Source organism: Trachemys scripta, chromosome 1, assembly GCF_013100865.1.
Source record: "Trachemys scripta elegans isolate TJP31775 chromosome 1, CAS_Tse_1.0, whole genome shotgun sequence".
NCBI lineage: Eukaryota > Metazoa > Chordata > Testudines > Emydidae > Trachemys > Trachemys scripta.
In genome coordinates, this window is record NC_048298.1 from 23620274 (window position 1) to 23637927 (window position 17654).

Sequence of the window (17654 nt, forward strand, 5' to 3'; positions counted from 1 at the left end):
AGAAGGACATAAAGTCCCCCCCCCCCCCCCATCCCTTCATAAGTTACGTTATTTGCTACATTTTGCAACTTACTTGACTTCCATTTTTGGCACTTGATATTGCAATACCTCATATTGTCAGTGAGCAACTTCCTCTGAAGTTGACTGTACTTCTCTGGAGATCAGCTAGTATAGCGCTCTTGAGTTGCGTGAGCCTCTCACATCCTCCCCTGGAAACCTGAATGTATAACCTATATTTCCTGTGTTAACCCTGCAACTGCTATTAACTAACCCTTGTTATATCTCCTAGACATAACCTGTTCCAATAAAGAGAACTGGGCTGAGAATTCATAAGTCCCAGCCTCCCAAAGTAAATATTTTAACAGTTGCTCAAATTGATGACTCTTTTTTTTATTTTGAACAGACTATTATGTGGCTGTTTATTTGCCTGGCCACTTTCTGCACCTCCTCAATACTCAACATCCTGACCTGATGTGCTATAATTTGTTTCTGACAGGTACAGTAAAACTTCAGTACTTTGAAGTCTTTAGCATCTCTTTTATTGTTGACTTTGGTGGAGACTCTTGAAGATGTTCAGCTCCCTTTGGAGGAGAATTCAGTTCATTTTATTGGCCTCACATCTGCATTACTGTACATTGGTCTCTGAAAAGCCTAGAAGATAGGGATCAGGCAGAATAAGACATGCATTTTTGGCACACTCAATTTTAAAAAGAAATGATGAACTTTCTTATTTCATCCATTACTCACTGTTAGTGTTATGAAATGAAAGAAGACCATTCAGTGAATTGCATTCTCTGCCACAGTTTAATAATTTCCCATCCCCCTATGCATGTTTATGGATGCTCCAGTATTCTCAAATTTCACATGGAGATGCAAATTTAATTTTACAAAACCTCAATTGGAGGAAGGAAATGTATGTATGTTCGAGTGGAGTGGGGAGAGGAAATCTGCATTTCCTTCACCTGATCAGAGTCATGTAATTTGTTTTGAAGCCTCATCTGAAAGGCACATTATTTCACTTCCACATAACTGTACTTTATAGGAAATGGGTTATTTTTGGAAACAGAAGGCCTTTGTTTGAAAACAGAAGGCCATTTTTCTGATTGGGTAAAAGAAAGGTAGGGTGCTAGGACTGGTGCAGCTCTGACATATGGAGCAATGTCAAAAAGAAACTAATAGCTGGTTGGAGGTGGGAATATAAATAAATATTTTCCTGCAGAAATACCCAAGGTAGGTAGGAAGCATTATTTTATTTTCTGCATGGTGTGTGTGATGCAGTGGGCCTGGAATTACACTGGCAGAAAACTGGATTCAGTAGTGAATCCGTTCCAGTATATGCAAAGTGGTTTTGGTTTTGGGTTATGTTTAAATTTAGTACTACAAAGCAGAATCTCCCTGTTCTTATAGTTTGGTGCATGCTGCTGTTTAGATGGCCCAATACAGTGTTAGCATGTTGTTCTGGGTGGTACAGACTTACTGCATCATAATTAGTACAGACTAACTCACTCTACTCTGTTATTAAAATGGTGGCCATCTACAGTAGTGATTCAAATTCAGGCAAGAGTTAGATACTTTGTTTCTCCCTCCCCCAAACCAAAGGGATTTGGTGTGCTACTGAGGTCCTGGGCAGTAGAGATAGTTGCTTGCACTACTGAATGGATGCCTCTAAAGGCAGTTAAGGAATGTCATTAAATGAATCCCATCCAGTCATTTTAAGCTTCAAGAACAATGGCCAGGAAGCAGTGAAGACTGAGGGCAGGTCTGCACTAGAAGCGCTATATTGGCACACATGCACCAGTGCAGCTACGCCGCTGTATTGCGTCTGGTGAAGACGCCGCATGCCGATGGGAGAGCGCTCTCCTGTCGGCTAATTACTCCACCTCCACAATAGGCGGAAACTATGTTGATGGGAGAGCATCTCCTGCTGACATAGTACCAGTGTGGACAGCGCTTATGTTGCAGTAACTTGCGTCACTCAGGGGGGTGTCTTTTTCACACCTCTGAGCGACATAAATTACATAGGCTTAAGCGGTAGTGTAGACCTGTCTGAATGCTAAGACACAATGGTGATCTGTGCTAGGGAAAAATCTAAGACAGGTAGGGCCTGATTTTCAGAAGTTCTGAGCACTTACATCTCTCACGGTCTTCAAAGGGACCTGTGGGTGCTTAGCACTTCTGAAAACAGCTGGCCAGTAGGGTGGGATGGGAAGTCAAAGCATGTGAGGGGAGAGAAAGTGAAGGAGGGGTGGATTATTTCTCACCATTGGAGACCATGAGATTGTGGGATGTGGCAGAGGGGAGAAATCTGTGGTGAATAGAGCTTATGTGCACTCAAAGACCTTTCTTCCTTTAAACCCCCTCCCTTCAGGTGAGGATGCGAGAATCAACATGCTGCACAAAAGTTCCATCCAGTCCCCGTTCAAGTCAGCCGTCTGGGATTGCTGCTCAGGAAGAATGTTTACTGTAAGAATAAATGAGTGCTCCTTGATGCAATTCCTTTGGAACAGTAAACGTGACAGTGATAGACTGGCAGCGCTGCACTGTGCTCTTCTACATGTCAGAAATACAACGGATTTGGAAATGCAGGTAGGAATATAACTTACTGTATATACTCGTTCATGAGCGGAATATTTTTCGTAAAAAAGTGATGCATCAAAGAGTGGGGGTTGGCTTCTAAACGGGTCTACACCAAAATTTGATGATTTTAAACTCTATGGAATCATTGAATTGAATATCTAATACATTGTCGTTTTGTTTACTTGGAGTATCTGCAGGCATGGAGCCCCTCAGCTCCCTGTGGCCGTGGTTCGCTGTTCCTAGCCAATGGGAGCTGCGGGAAGTGGCGCCGTGCCTGTGAATGCTCCAGGTAAACAAAATGTCCCAACCCGCCAGCAGCTTACCCTGACGGGCCGTGAGCCAAAGTTTTCCAACCCCTGAAATATAAGGTCGGCTTATGAAAGGGTCATTCATTTTTTGCTATTTTTGCCTATCCATTTTTGGGGGTTGGCTTATAAACGAACGGGCTAATGAATGAGTATATATGGTAATTCCTTAAGTTTCTTGACATTTACTTATTCAGTGCTAAAAAGAGTGTGCTGGGTGCCTTACAGGACAAATATAAAGACATGGTCACTATTAGCATCAAACATTTGTATTGTGGTAGCACCTAGAAGCTGACCAGGTTGGCTCCAACATGTTTCCAGTCTAATGGGTATAATGGTTCTCTTTCTGAAAACATTGTTTGACTTATTTCTGTGTCACTATATTAGGCACTGAACTGCAGGCGAAAGATGTTCATTGATATGGACCATTCCAGAGTCTTTCATTTGAACACAAGCTTTAAATACAGAACTGTAATGAACTCTCCATTGTTTGACTTTCACAGATTATTCAGTGGATTTCTGAGAACCTGTCAGCATGTTCTACATTTGACCCCTTACAGGAATTGATCATTGGTAGGTGTTTTTTTGCATTGCATGTTAAATTACCCACTGCACATTTTTGCTTGAAGGGAGACATCTGAAGATAAAGCCACACAATTGCAAACTGACTCTCCTGCTGCTGCTGCCTCATCTTTTTAATTGTACTCCTGGTTGGTTGACTCCGCTGTTGTACTGCTGTACTGGGTTGCTAATTGAGAAGACAAGTACATTGCAATTCTGGTTTTCTAGCACTTTGTACAGCTTTACAAATGTGATTAGCTGCCTAGTTGTGCAGGAAGAGAGAGCCATTACCATTTTGCCCTTTCATGAGCCAAATTCTCTGCCTAGCAGGTGGCTCAAATAGCGGGGATGTGTGCCAGATAGATGAATAGAAGGGGAAGGAGTAATTCTCCTTTAGCCTCAGCCAGGTCACCGAGCCATTCCAGGAAGGTTGCTTCAGCATAATGGCTGGTGTATCCTGTGACATTTTCACCTATCAGCAGATCCCCTGGCCCAGCCAATCTGAGCCCTGTCTCCTGTGTGTCTGTTCAGGGGACCCCAGCTGAGCTGAGGCTAATCAGCTGACACCGCCCTGCACGGCTATCTGGAATTCCTTTCCTCCCTTTGTGCAGTGGAGTCTTATCAAGTTCCACTGCTAAGGAAGCTGCTGCAGTGGCAACATCAGGATTCGTTCCCAAACAATTAATTGACAGATTAATGAGGGAAAGGGGGAGTAAAAAGGAAGACTATAAAGCTTTTTCTTGGTGACTTATAACTTTATACAGCCTGGTCTCTGTAAATCTCTCTCTTTCTCTCTCTCTCTCTTTTTTTAATGCATTCAGCTTCCTTATACTGGGCAATGTGTCCAGAGACTAGCAAGCTGGATAAACTTTTGCCATATACTTCACTGCTGTACTGGAATGGGGTAAGGAATCAGCGGCTACGAGCATTAATAACTTTGGGAGAGGGTTTTTATTCTTTAAATTTTGTCATAAGACCTGTTTGCTTTTGGAAGCAAATTTATTCTTTTTGGAAGATGATCTAGTGCAGGGGTGGGCAAACTTTTTGGCATGAGGGCCACATTGGGGTTCCAAAACTGTATGGAGGGCCAGGTAGGGAAGGCTGTGCCTCCCCAAATAGCCTGGCCCCGCCCCCTATCTGCCTCCTGACTGTCCCCCTCAGAACCTTCCACCCATCCAACCCCCCTGCTCCTTGTCCTCTGACCACCCCCTCCCAGGACCCCCCCACCCCTAACTGCCCCCCCCCGGGACCCCACCCCCTATCCAACTCCCCCTGCTCCCTGTCCTCTGACTGTCCTGACCCCTATCCATACCCCCGCCTCTTGACAGGCCCCCCGGGACTCCCATGCCTATCCAACCCCCCTATTCCCCGTCCCCTGACTGCCCCCCCCCCGAACCTCTGCCCCATCCAACCGCCCCCAGTACCCTGTCCCCTGACTTCCCTCGACCCTTATCCAACCCCCCCCGCCCCCTTACCATGCCACTCAGAGCAGCAGGACTAGCAGCCACACCGCCCGGCTGGAGCCAGCCATGCCACCGTGCAATCTAGAGCACTGGGGTAGGCCGGCGGCTCTCCCAGCTGTGCTGCCTGAAAGGAGCTCACAGCCCCACCGCCCAGAGCGCTGGTGGCACGGCGAGCTGAGGCTGCGGGGGAGGGGCCTGGGGCTAGCTTCCCCGGCTGGGAGCTCAAGGACCGGACAGGACAGTCCCGCAAGCCATAGTTTGCCCACCTCTGATCTAGTGGCATGTTTGTCTATTTTATACCTGTTTTATGTTACCTAGACTTAATGTGTCATGGTTTTCAGGAATCTTTATTTTTGGTAAATGCATTTATGAAATGTCAGTGACAACAGCTGTGATTGCATTTATGTAACTGTTATGAATGATTACATTGGTTATGGTTTTTATGTAATAATATACCAGTTATTGTGTGCCTATGTGGTATTTATAATGGATGCAGAGTAACTTTAGTCAGTAGGATCCTGCAATTCTTTCCAATAGGTACACAATCTGGAGAGTATTACCATTATGAAAGTTTCATAGAGAAAACAGCATTGGGCAGGTCTACACATGGCTAACATAATCACCAGCCAATCAAAAGTTTTCCAGTCTTCAGCCTTCTCCAGGCCTACTGTCTGATTTTCCTCATTAACACTAATCATTACAAAAGTTCTGGCGAGCTGGCAGCTTATTTAAATGGTAGTTACTTAAAATTTCAAACACCACACACACGTTTACTTTACACTGTGTCGGCTGGAGACTGTTTATCTTGTATACTGGATCTATCAAGCTACTTTAATCCTGACAGAGAAGACCACTTTTTTCATCCCAGCACAGAGAGAAAATAGTTTCCATACTACTTTTGTGCAAAGACGAATGTGCTGTCTTGGTTAGCTAGATTACAGCCCAGAGGAAAGTGATCTGAAATCTTCACATTTTTGTGTTATAATCTGTTATATCTGTTTGTATCTTTTAGACTAAATTAATGTTTTAATTTCCTAATATTTGTTTATAGATTATCCCTGGAATAACATGCATAACGGACATTATTTCTTTACCTGAATTAAAGGTAAGTCCCTACATATGAAGGTGTTGCTATTGATAGAAAGGGTATGGGTTGTCACTTTCCTTATAAACATTACTGTAATGCACATGTTACCTGAAAATAAGGATGAAGAAAGAATTGCTCTAGTTTAAGTAGCTTTTATGGTTGCTAGAAACATGAATTTTCCAGACAGATTTTGCTGGCTCAGAAATGCACTGTAGTTTCTCAAGTCTTTGCCCTTTTCTTTCGGAAAGACATTGGCTTCCACCCTGGATGCCTTGCAGTTGTTTGATGCCTCTTTATACTGTGACCGAAGTTAAGATGGGGGAAGTTTCTTTGCACTGGGGACATGGGGGGATTTCTAATGTACATCTCCTCTCACTGGGGCCATTGGAGGTGTCACTATATTTTCAATAGGGATGTAAATACCGTTTAAACGATTACAAATATTTTGTTTAAATGGTCAACCGATTAAGTGGCTGGGTCTGCTTTGGCCAGGCAGCCGGCAGGCCGGGGGTTAATGGTTAAAGCAGGTTAAATGGTAAGACTAAAGCTTACTGGTTAACATTTTACATCCCTAATGTTCATCAGCACCAGCAGTTCAGGATTTTTCCGTTCAGTTTGGCCACGGTACCCTGTGCTTGCATTGTTGTGATCACTCTGGCCATGCTGTTCAGAAGAAGTGGCTGTTTCACCTAAACAAACCAATTGTATGGGCACAGACGGGTATGGAAAAGGAGCTGAACCTGGTGAACATAAGAATGGCTATACTGGGTCAGACCAATGGTCCATCTAGGCCAGTATCCTGTCTTCTGACAGTGACCAATGCCAGGTGCCCCAGAGGGAATGAACAGAACAGGCAATCATCGAGTGATCCATCTCCTGTTGTCCAATACCAGCTTCTAGCAATCAGAGGCTAAGAACATCCAGCAAAGGGGTTGCATCTCTGACCTTCTTGGTTAAGAGCCACTGATGGACCTATCCTCCATTAATTTATCTAATTCTTTTTTGAACCCCATTATAGTTTTGGCCTTCACATCACCCCCTGGCAATGAGTTCCACAGGTTGACTGTGTGTGTGAAGAAATACTTTCTTTTGTTTGTTTTTAAACCTGCTGCCTATTAATTTCATTGGGTGACCCGTGGTTCTCAAGTTATGTGAAGGGATAAATAACACTTCCTTATTCACTTTCTTCTCCCCACCATTCATGATTTTATAGACTTTTACCATATCCCATCTTAGTCATCTTTTTTCCAAGCTGAACAGTCCCAGTCTTTTTAATCTCTCCTCATACAAAAGCTGAACTCGGGGGAGGGATAGCTCAGTGATTTGCGCATTGGCCTGCTCAACCCAGGGTTGTGAGTTCAATCCTTGAGGGGGCCATTTAGGGATTTGGGGATTTAGTTAGGGATTGGCCCTGCTTTGAGCAGGGGGTTGGACTAGATGACCTCCTGAGGTCCCTTCTCACCCTGATATTCTATGATTCTATAGTCTTTGGCAGGGGAAAAGGTCTGTAGTTCCTGTATTTGCTATGAAAGCTGGATTGCTGATTCCTTCATCTCCCCCGTCCCCCAACCCGCAACTGCCTTCAATCGAAGTCTTCACTTTGTATGAAGGTTAAGGGCACTTGGCAGTTGGGAGAACATGGCTGTAAGGACACTGGTAAATAAAATAGTAAGATCTGTGCTGAATGTTGGGAGAATCGCTGATCAGTAACATAGGAGTGATGTTCAAAGTTCTGGGAACCCAGCATGTGAGCAGAGGTCTCTTGTGGGAGTTGTATTCTGGACATAGCTTGCTCTGGAACTTGAGAATATTGTCAAATGGAATAACTTAAGTCAGAAGTGCTCTTTCTCCCCACGTGCTCAGAACTAGTTTAAAATTTCAGTTTTAACTGTCTCTAAGGGCCCAATTTTCCTGGTATCAGTGGGATTGCTCCTGATTTACACCAGGGTGAGTGAAGAATTGGGCCTAGCTGCTTACCACTGATTTCACTGGGAGTGGATGACACTTGGGAGATCAGGTCTTGAGATGGATCTTTGGTCACCGTATGCTGCATATGCTCACTGAGGTCAACATTTAGCTGGCTGTTTAGTTTGTCTGAGATTTAACCTCAAGCTTCTGAGAGCAAAGGTCTTTAGCAGCTGCACTTCTTGATTGTGAAACTCCTTTCCTACTTGTGTGTAAAAACCTAAACGGACTGAGAAGGATAAAGTTAAACTGAAGACACTTATTTTCTGCTACTTTTGACTGCAAAGTGCTCTGACTCTTATGTGACGCTAAGATACAAATGCTCTGGGGTCAGATTCAGTGCTCTGTTCTGGCTTGTTTACTCTGCTTCAATTATACAAAACCACCATAGACCCAGTTTCACTGGCCAGTTAATGGGGTTCTGGGTGGTTCTTGTTGCCCAAGAGTGAAAAAGCAGCCAGAACATAGAATTGAATCTGGCCCTTTATTTATTATTTCTGCAGTCTCTCAGGTGCATGAGGCATTTCACGGACACGAAGACATCTCCCAACCCTGATGAACTTTCTATTTAAGGGCCCCATGTCCTTTGTGAAGTTCTGAGTGCTCCCAGGGAATTCCTTCCCATTTGAGGGTGCGCCACATGTAGTAGGAAAATGGATCCTAAATTCAACAGCCTACCAAGGGATAACATACACAAGGCTTGGGAAGAAGGGGTTGTGAGAGAGGCCAGGATCACCACTGTAAGCTCATGGAATATGTTTGTTTGTGTTACATAGAAATCTGATCAGTTTCTTTGAACAAATTAATATATTTATACTCACTCATGTTTTAATCTGTCTGGAAGAGTGGGATAAAAGTCTGTATTGGAAGGCTAACTGGAAGGAAGAATCTTGAAGAATTTGAAAGAAAAGAGTGAGGCACACAGAATCGGCAAAGGGGCAGGCATTGGAAAAGGAAGTCTCATGGCATGGGGGAGTGACCCGGCCTGCTGAGCAGGCAGGGAGTAAGCATTGAGCTTTGTTGCATATTTACCTAGTGCCTCTCATCGCAGTTAGTTGTACATCCTCCTCCACCACCAGTTAGGTGGTAGAACACAGATCCATACGATAGGCAGTGAAGAGGACCGCTGTAGCCATTCAAAACTGCAAGAGGAGTTCAGGCAAGTAGTCCTCACTGTGTTGGGTAAATATAGTCTGACACGACTGCTCTTGTGGAAAGGGCATGGGGTTTTTAAGCCCTCACAAGTGGGGAGGACCTTTGGTTTGACATCTCTGAAAAATGACACCGTCAATAATACAGTATGAGGCTGGGCCACTAATCCTGTACTGTCCGGTGGTACAGGGCAGCCTGCAGAATGAACACCACTTCCACCTGCATTATGGAGATCTTTCCTCCAGTTCTTACCCAGCCTGACCTGGTTTCTCTCTTTGGACAGGCCACAGAAAACCAAGACTTTAGGCAACACACAATCCTTTATTTTAACTGGTGACATTTTAAATGAGACCAAAAGATGCTGCTGGTTTTAGTTTTCAGTGACATCAAATTTTAATCTTCAAGCCTGCCACTTTGCTATGGACTCACTAGACAAAAGCAGCTTTTCATCGTGTCAAACGGGTTTGTATGGCTTGAAAACAATGCAAGGGGGGACTGGCAGGAGATCCATAGGGTTGTGCAATTGCAACTATCTAAACTCGTCACTAGATGTCATCCTTGTTGTATATTCTGGCTGTTGTTAACCTAACAGTAACACTTATGCCAAAAAATACTGTAGTAATATGTTGTAGAGTTAGTTATTTTGCCTATTCGCTACCAAAAATCTCAGTTGTGTTAACCTAAAGTGCTTAACCTAATTAAACTATGTTAAAACCCAGACTGACCCTTATCAGCTAAGGTCGCACGAAAGTTGGGGAGTATAGTTAGACCATACTATACACTTTAAAAGTTAGCCTGGGTCTCCTCATAATTATGTGGGAGTGTGTCATAATTCGCTGTGATGGATTGTAGGTTGTCTTTCAAAGTCATGCCTGATCTCGAGTGCAACTGGAGAAATAGGAAATTAAGTGAATAGTCACATGTGCCTGTACTTTTTGAAATGATTTTGGGTACTCCATTTTAGATACCTTTAAAAGGGACTATGGGGTTTTTTGGGTGGATGGTTGCTCAGCACTTTCTGAAAATTAGTCTCCTTTAAAGTATCTCAAGTTTGGCACCAAAATCACTAGTCCCTTTTTTGAAAGCTTTAAACTATTATATTTAAAGCTGTGATTGATGGAGAATAGGTTTGTGTCAGAGCCTTCTGGGGGAGAAAGAGCCAGTAGCTTCTAGAAAGATAGGACTACTCAGGAGCAAGTGAACTTTGAGTGCTATGCAAAGAAAGGGTACATGTGATGGATTTTCCAATAGCCAGCTAGTCAGGTTCAAAAGCAGATGTGAAATAATGTTAAGGGGCAAAGGACAGAAAACAGCTTGTTTGCTCAGGGCAGCAGTTCCGTGCAATATTGAATGAAGATGCAACATACAAGGGAAAATGGGCTATAATGTTTGTTTAAAAATTAGAGCAATTAAGGATGGTCATGCCTGCCCTCGAAGATACCTGGAGGAATAATGGACTGGTCTCCAGGGAGGTGGGTCCCTGACTCTGAGGGCACACTAACTCAGATGGGCCTTGTGGATGCTGCAGGGCTGAAAGGAGGAAAGCATCTGATGGTCTAACACACACCCTGCCGTGCTAGGATAGATGAATTCTTGTTTGACCCACTGAAAGTGCAGGATTTTACTTTCACTGACTATGCAGCTATCCCAACCTAGACCAGATAGGATGTTTAGAACATTTACTTTTGGTTTTTCTCTTCATCTTCTATTGAGTGCTGTTTTATTCAAAATATTTTGAGTCTTAGACCAGAGATTGGATACTGTGGGCAACAGGTGGTCTCCAGATCAGGACGGGCAAGATGCTGGTTCCTATCTTTGCTTTCCCACTGCTAAACTGCATTAAACTACAGCTAAAAATACATTATTTCCCTGAAGTTATTTTCCTGATGTTCCTTTTCTGTGTAAGCCATCGCTGTAGTTGCCACAGGATTTTTGTGTGACTGACAGTGGAAGGGAAGTGGTCCATATGAGTATGAATTAAAGTGCAGGGAAGGAGGTGAGGTTTTCATGTGTCTCTTTCTCCAGTAAGATGTGCTCCATGCTATGAAACAGTGTCAGAACTGCCGTTTTAGTTTTCTTGGTAACTTCACTGTGGCAATTATTAAAGGTAAGAAAACTGGCAAGGGGCAGAGGCAGTCAAAAGCCTGCTGGTGCCCTCAAAGTGTTGCTAAGATGATGGCGGTGGTTGGAAAAGTGTGCCAGGAAAGACAGACGAACAGGAGGGGTGACAGGAATATAGGAGTAAAGCTTAAAAATGTGTGTGTGGGGGGTCAACTATCTTCCAAAAATTCCAGTACAGTGCACGCTGCTGACCCTTAATAATGGCCTCAAATTTGCATTTAAAAGAAATAAATTAAAGTCAGACCCAGTGTGGAATTCTAGGTGCAAAAACAGGCACAGGAAACCAGAATTGTATGTGTTACCCTCCTAGGTTTTAAGTCAATTTCAATGTTAAAATCAAAGGTTTAAAAAATTCTGTGGAAAAGCTTTTTTTCTGGGCTGAGTTTGTTATATCAACTTCCCAAATAGGACTCTCTAACAAAAGTGCTAATGCAATTCTGTAATGATACAACCCTTGGCGTGCCAGTATAATGCAGTGTTATGGCTGAGGAGGAGAAAGCCACTGCCAATCAAAGAAAAGAAATATAAAATGGGAGAATTTTTGAAAGAACCAAGTGTCTGCATTGTTCAGCTAACATTCCCTCGGTGCAAAATGGGCAGGTTGTTCACCTGCTACGTTGAAAGAGAACCTTTGTGTAAGAGGTTTCATAGCTTTCTTATATAGTAGTAATAATTTCTCAGTACAAGAATGGCTTTAAAAACCAATAGCCCAAGACTGATTTCCAACCCTGCATTTATCATCGTTCTCTCATGTCGTCATTTGAGCGATAAACTCAATAGATAGTTTTACAACTGTGCAGTTTCATGCTTTTGTTTATATATTTGTAGGTTCAAAATTGTAAAGGCTTCTGGGAAAAGCTAAACTTAAACCTGGAGTGTGTGAAATACGCTGAGCCACACTTGCATTACAACAACAATGTGCTCAGGAGAGAATGGTATAAGCTACTTTCAGAAGAGGTAAATGAACAGGTTGGATAAGCATCCATCGTTATGTTTCCATGATGTGAACATTGTTTTATAGCTGAATACAGAAGTAAAGAATTAAGTTGTTGGAACTCATCTCATTAGACATTTGATGAGGAAATTGGGTAGCTCTTATGGGGGGGCAGTCAGTGATTGTAATTCTTACCTATAGGTTCAGATAGGATCTGAATTCCACAATCTGCCACCAGGTTGGGGGCTTGGATTTCTGCTACACTAGCTTTCTGTGGGTTTCTTGAGTTCTACCAGTACTCCTGTTCTTCTTTTTGCAGCTGCAGGTTGTGCTTTTCAAAGTGATTGAGAGGCACTACTGTAGAATTATCCCCATTAGAAGGGAAAGCTAGCACTGTTTCTCATCGATCTTTTATGTGGCTGAATTTTAATAGTTCTGCAACTGTTTTTTCAATGTAGAAAGCCGAGGAAAGAAGAACCACAACATATTTGAGGAATATTTTTGAGAATGCAAAAAAGTAGGTAAAATATTGGTGATTTTACCCTTCCTTATTCTGATTAAGTGAATGCTGTGTTTTAAGTGGACCATTCTGGACTTAAAAGTGCTGTGAAACTGGGTGCGTCTCACTGTTATTACATGTTATTACCTGGCCAATTCACCTCACCTATGGGAGGTCACCCAGGTGTCAGTCAACCCAGGTCATCAGGGACTCCTGATGATGGCCACAAAACTGTCCAGGGAATCCAGCATTCTGGGCTTTAAGACTGACCATTAGAAATGAAGATTTCTTCCTTTAAAAACATGTTAAAATTAATTTAATGCCACTATCCTTAATACACTGAGCTAGTTTAACATGGCCAATACATGCAATTTTAAATCTGATTAGCTGCATGTAGATACGTAACTTTTCAGTGTGTGTCTATCCTTTTGAAGCAGTATTTAAATTCAGTTTTCCCTCCCTAGGGTGCTTTCCAATCTTGCTGAATGGAACTTGGGTAAGGAAAACATGCATTGATGCAGTCTGTGGCTAGGTGGGATGCTGAAATGGTTACAGTCTACATACCATGGCCTGAAACATTCATTTTCAAATATGTTTGAACCTGTTTGCCATTGAAGGATCTGAGGGATGAGGCAGGTAAAGTTGGATAACTAAAATGCAGGAATAGAGTCTCTCTCTGATGTATAGTTACAGCGTCAGGAGACCTGGGTGAGATTGAAGAGCGCCTTTGAAAATGATCTAGACAAACACAGCCATCTAGGCTTTATCTACACAAGGAGTTTTCCTTAAAGCAGGGATAGATGACTGTCAAACATCTGAGCTTTGTCTTCTTACAGCTTTCTACAGTGCTACCGCTACAGAGCTGCACCCATTGGGAGATTATGGTAGAAAAATCCTCGTGGAGACAAGGCACTAGCCTCCATCAGTAGCTGAGCAGAGCTGATCAGTAGCATCTTGGAATCCATTTCAGAAATGCTAGAATGACCGTCAAGACCCCCTACTTATTAGTTTAAAACTTAGTTTCCATAAAATTCATTGACAAATCATAAGTTGCTACTGTATTCTTGTTTCCATTGCTAGGCATTTGAGGCTTTCAGGACTCTCTTATTCTTTAAGTGTCGCTTTTGTCATGTGATTCAGGTTTCCATTCACAAGCTGATCAAGATTTCCAGACTGCAGCCCCACCTCATTTACATCACTGTGCTAGTCTAAGTATTGGTCACTCATTTAAAAGCTTTAAACAAATCCAAACATGTCTAGAATATAAAGGCAACATTAACTTCCAGTATCCAACATTATGATCACCTTCCCTTTCCTTCAATCATTGCTTTGGAGTCTGACTTTTAGGACCCCAAGTGGCCTTAGCTAAATTTCTGTAGCCTGACACTGCAACCACTGCCCTGTCTTCTAAAGATGCTGGTTTAAGAACCATACACTTGTCTGAATAGTTCATTCGTGTCAGAACCTCAACTGTGCCTATAGACTTTCCAGTTAGTAATAGTAATAGTGAGCATTTACCTAGGTCATTTTATCAATAGATCTCCAGGCATTTTAAAATGGGGATAGCCAGACCCATCTTTGTACGGATAAGGAAAGTGAGGTAGAGGGGGCTAAGTGGCTTGCCCAAGGAGTAGCTAAATACATATACTTCAAGGCAGGCAAAAGATAGTTAAAGGGAAATGCTTAAAAATTTAGGGGCCAGTTTCTGCAAGATGTCAAGTGAAGCCCTCTAATCCCAGTCCATGAAAGTGGAGCTGCTCGGCATCTTGCAGAGTCAGGCTGTTAGTTTGATCTCGTAGGACAGGAAGAACGCGTAAGGAGTCAGAAGATGCCAAGCTCTGCCTGTTGTGTTCTATACCTGTTCTTTTGTTTTGTAACCTCTTTCTTCCATGCAGTTAAAGAGAGTGCTGTCGGATATTTAGATTCACCTTACTCAGCAATTTGTAACTGAAATAGCCAGGCCATAGAGTTCTGCTGTGAGTGTAGGAGGTGCATTCTGTGAAAAGGCTACTTTGCTCTAACCAGTTGTATAGCAAACCCGCCCAGATGTTTGCCCTTGGTGAGAGTTGTAAATGTCAAGATCTGAACAGTGTGCATTTTGTATTCTTGTTACCACTGGGTTTTCTGGACCTGCCGGCTCTAAAGGGCTAATGGTGGTGGCAACATTTGTCTTGGAGATTGAGGGAAAGCGCTATAGAAACAAAGTGTGATGCTATTGTATAAGAGGGGAAGAGAATAAGCTTTTTTCACAAATGCCTCCATCTTAGAGCAGCTGGGGAAGACTGCCTTGTGACAATTTTCTGTTCCGTCACTGTTCTCTGAATCTGTCTAGGAATGGAAACGCTATGCCTCCTGTTTGTTTCTCCTCATTTCTAAGTGGTTTTGGAGTCCCTGAGGTCTCTCACTAATTCTGCAGAATCATGCATTTGAATGATATTAATTCTGTTTATTTCAGAGGAAAGGCTAGTTCCTCTTTTTCAAGAGGAAGACTACCAGCAGCGATTATTAATCGGACTAGTAAGTGTTTTTGTTACATTCTGTGCAGTAGAAGACATGCAGCCTTAATCAATGTAAAGAATAAGTTCGATAGTATTTATTTGTAGTTTTTCTTGCCAAGTCTTTTATTCAGTGGTTCACTAGAAGATCACTTAGACCAGTGGCGGGCAACCTGCAGCCCCTCAGGGTGATCCGCTGGCAGGCCACGAGACAGTTTGTTTACGTAGACTGTCCACAGGCACAGCCGCCTGCAGCTCCCATTGGGTGGGAACAGTGAACCACGGCCACTGGGCAGCCGTGCCTGCGGACGGTCAATGTAAACAAACTGTCTCACGGCCCGCCAGTGGATCACCCTGAGGGGCTGCAGGTTGCCCGCCACTGATTTAGGCTAATCAGTGTTGGGACTAGAAATAGGACAGAACATGCTGCCATGCAGGAATCAGTTTGGTTCCCTTCTCCCAGGTCAAGACACTAATCCCTAAAAATGAAAATTAGGAGGCAGATCATCGCTAAAAGCTAATTTGTCAAAACCTGACTTCCTCCAGTACAAGCTTGCTCTTTTTCTTATATGTTGCTGTACTCCTTGCCAGGGCCGCCCAGAGGATTCAGGGGGCCTGGGGTCCCCGCCGCTGAAGACCCGGCACTTTGGCGGCGGGTCCCGGGGCAGAAGGACCCCCCCGCCACTGAATTGCAGCCGAAGACCCGGAGCGGAAAAAGCTCCGGGGTCCCGGGCCCTGGGAGAGTTTTCCGGGGCCCCCGGAGCAAATGAAGGACCCTGCTTCAGGGGTCCCGAAAAACTCTCGTGGGGGCCCCTGTGGGGCCCGGAGCCTGGGGCAAATTGCCCCACTTGCCCCCCCCCTCTGGGCAGCCCTGCTTCTTGCCTAAACACTGACTTGCCATCCTCACTGGGCATCATCCCAAGCCCCTGTCACTTTCAGTTTTTAACTCCCTTCTAATCCCTCTCCCATGTCCTCCTCCCTCTTTGCAAGAGCTGGCCAACTTTCAAAGAGAAGATCAACAAGATCCCCCATGATCATTTTTCCTTTTCCTGCTCCCCACTTAACACCCTTTTCATTTTCTCCTTTTTCTCACCTGCCCTCCACTTCACTTGTAACCCCACTACATCTATTCGTGGGCCACCTCCTCTTTTACTCCATTTTCCCTGGGTGATCTCACATGGCTTCATCTACTGACTGCATGCTGATGACTCACAAATTTAGATCTCCACTCCTGAGCTGTCCCGCTCCATCCAGTCCCAAATCGTAGCCAATCTGTTGGAAATCTCCTGCAGATTTCGTGACCTGTTCAAACTCAGCACGGCTAGAACTGAACTCATCTTGCCTCTGAAACCCTCAGCACCTCTCCTGTTCTCTGCCACTCAAAATCTAGGGCTCATTTTGGACTCCTCTCTCAGTCTGGCCCTCTCATCCAAATCCTACTAATTCTTTCTCCAGGACCTAAAGTTGAATTCTGAGAACTGGAATATTTAAGAATCCTCTTTTCTTCCAGGTGAAGGACTGTGTAGAAGTTGTAGCCATGTGTTGTGATATATGCAGCCACTGTAACGTAGTAGTGTTTATAGATATTTAGAATTGCAGGCTTTCTCCTGTTAGGCAGAGAAGCGTGATCCAGGGATAGTTGAAAGCCTTGTGTTATGTTCATTGGTCCATTGAGCTGGATCTGTACTAAGTTATCATTTTGGCTGGTTAAAATCACTTTTTTCTTTGGCGAGAATGTGTGAGGGCCAGTGATCTCAGTGCAAATCATGCTTGTTTGCCAGAGACAGAAGATTGTTGTGCTAGTTCATGTGAATTGGCACTTGCACCTGCTTGAACTTTGAGAAGGCACCTAAAAGGCTGTTTTCCTTTTCCAGATGGTTGCTCAGTTGAAAGATCATCTTATGAGGCATCTACAATATGTTGGAAAAACGAAGATTGACCAGATAGTTCTGGACTATGTTTCAAAACTGGTTAGTTTGAATTTTTTTCCCTTATTTTCCAAATTTAAGTTACTGTTGGAACTAGGTTTTTTAGATCATTTTCTCTGGGCAAGGACTGTCTTTCTCTGTGTCTTGTGCATGGCTCATGGCTCAGTAACCAGTATCTATTTTCTAGATGTGTGTGTCTATAATAAGAAGAAATATTGGAGAAGAAAACTAGTCACTGATAAAATAAGAACTATAAGATTCCTTGCAGCATGAATGCTTGATGCTTAGAACTGGGATGCATTTTCTCTTTTGCTACAGTTTTCTGATTTTCATGTGTTCCATCTTAATGTAAACAAAGACAAGAACTTCTTGGGGTCAGAATGCTTAGTTAGCCCTGTTCTGCCAAAGTTTCTGGCAAAACAAAGCAATTTAGATTGAGCCTTTAAAATAACCCCCACTATTTAATAACAAAATTTATGATGAATTTTGCTCTTTAATGTCACTTAAAGCAAGAATTCTCTTAATATGCAATTTATAGGCTTCCATTCCCATAGGCACCTTAACAGA

General features: G+C 43.3%; 1 protein-coding gene across 4 annotated transcripts in view; it reads left to right on the top strand.

Moving 5' to 3' along the window:
* The window catches only part of GSAP (gamma-secretase activating protein), a 67937-nt gene that overhangs the window by 33087 nt on the left and 17196 nt on the right, over window positions 1-17654 (top strand). For all 4 annotated transcript variants that reach the window (XM_034765995.1, XM_034766002.1, XM_034766010.1 and 1 more), the window contains exons 15-24: window positions 404-496; window positions 2369-2586; window positions 3386-3455; window positions 4265-4347; window positions 5958-6011; window positions 12060-12188; window positions 12624-12682; window positions 13129-13160; window positions 15120-15181; window positions 17034-17129. In XM_034765995.1, the coding sequence (XP_034621886.1) occupies window positions 404-496; window positions 2369-2586; window positions 3386-3455; window positions 4265-4347; window positions 5958-6011; window positions 12060-12188; window positions 12624-12682; window positions 13129-13160; window positions 15120-15181; window positions 17034-17129 (896 nt within the window). The remainder of the gene's footprint in view (window positions 1-403; window positions 497-2368; window positions 2587-3385; window positions 3456-4264; window positions 4348-5957; window positions 6012-12059; window positions 12189-12623; window positions 12683-13128; window positions 13161-15119; window positions 15182-17033; window positions 17130-17654) is intronic.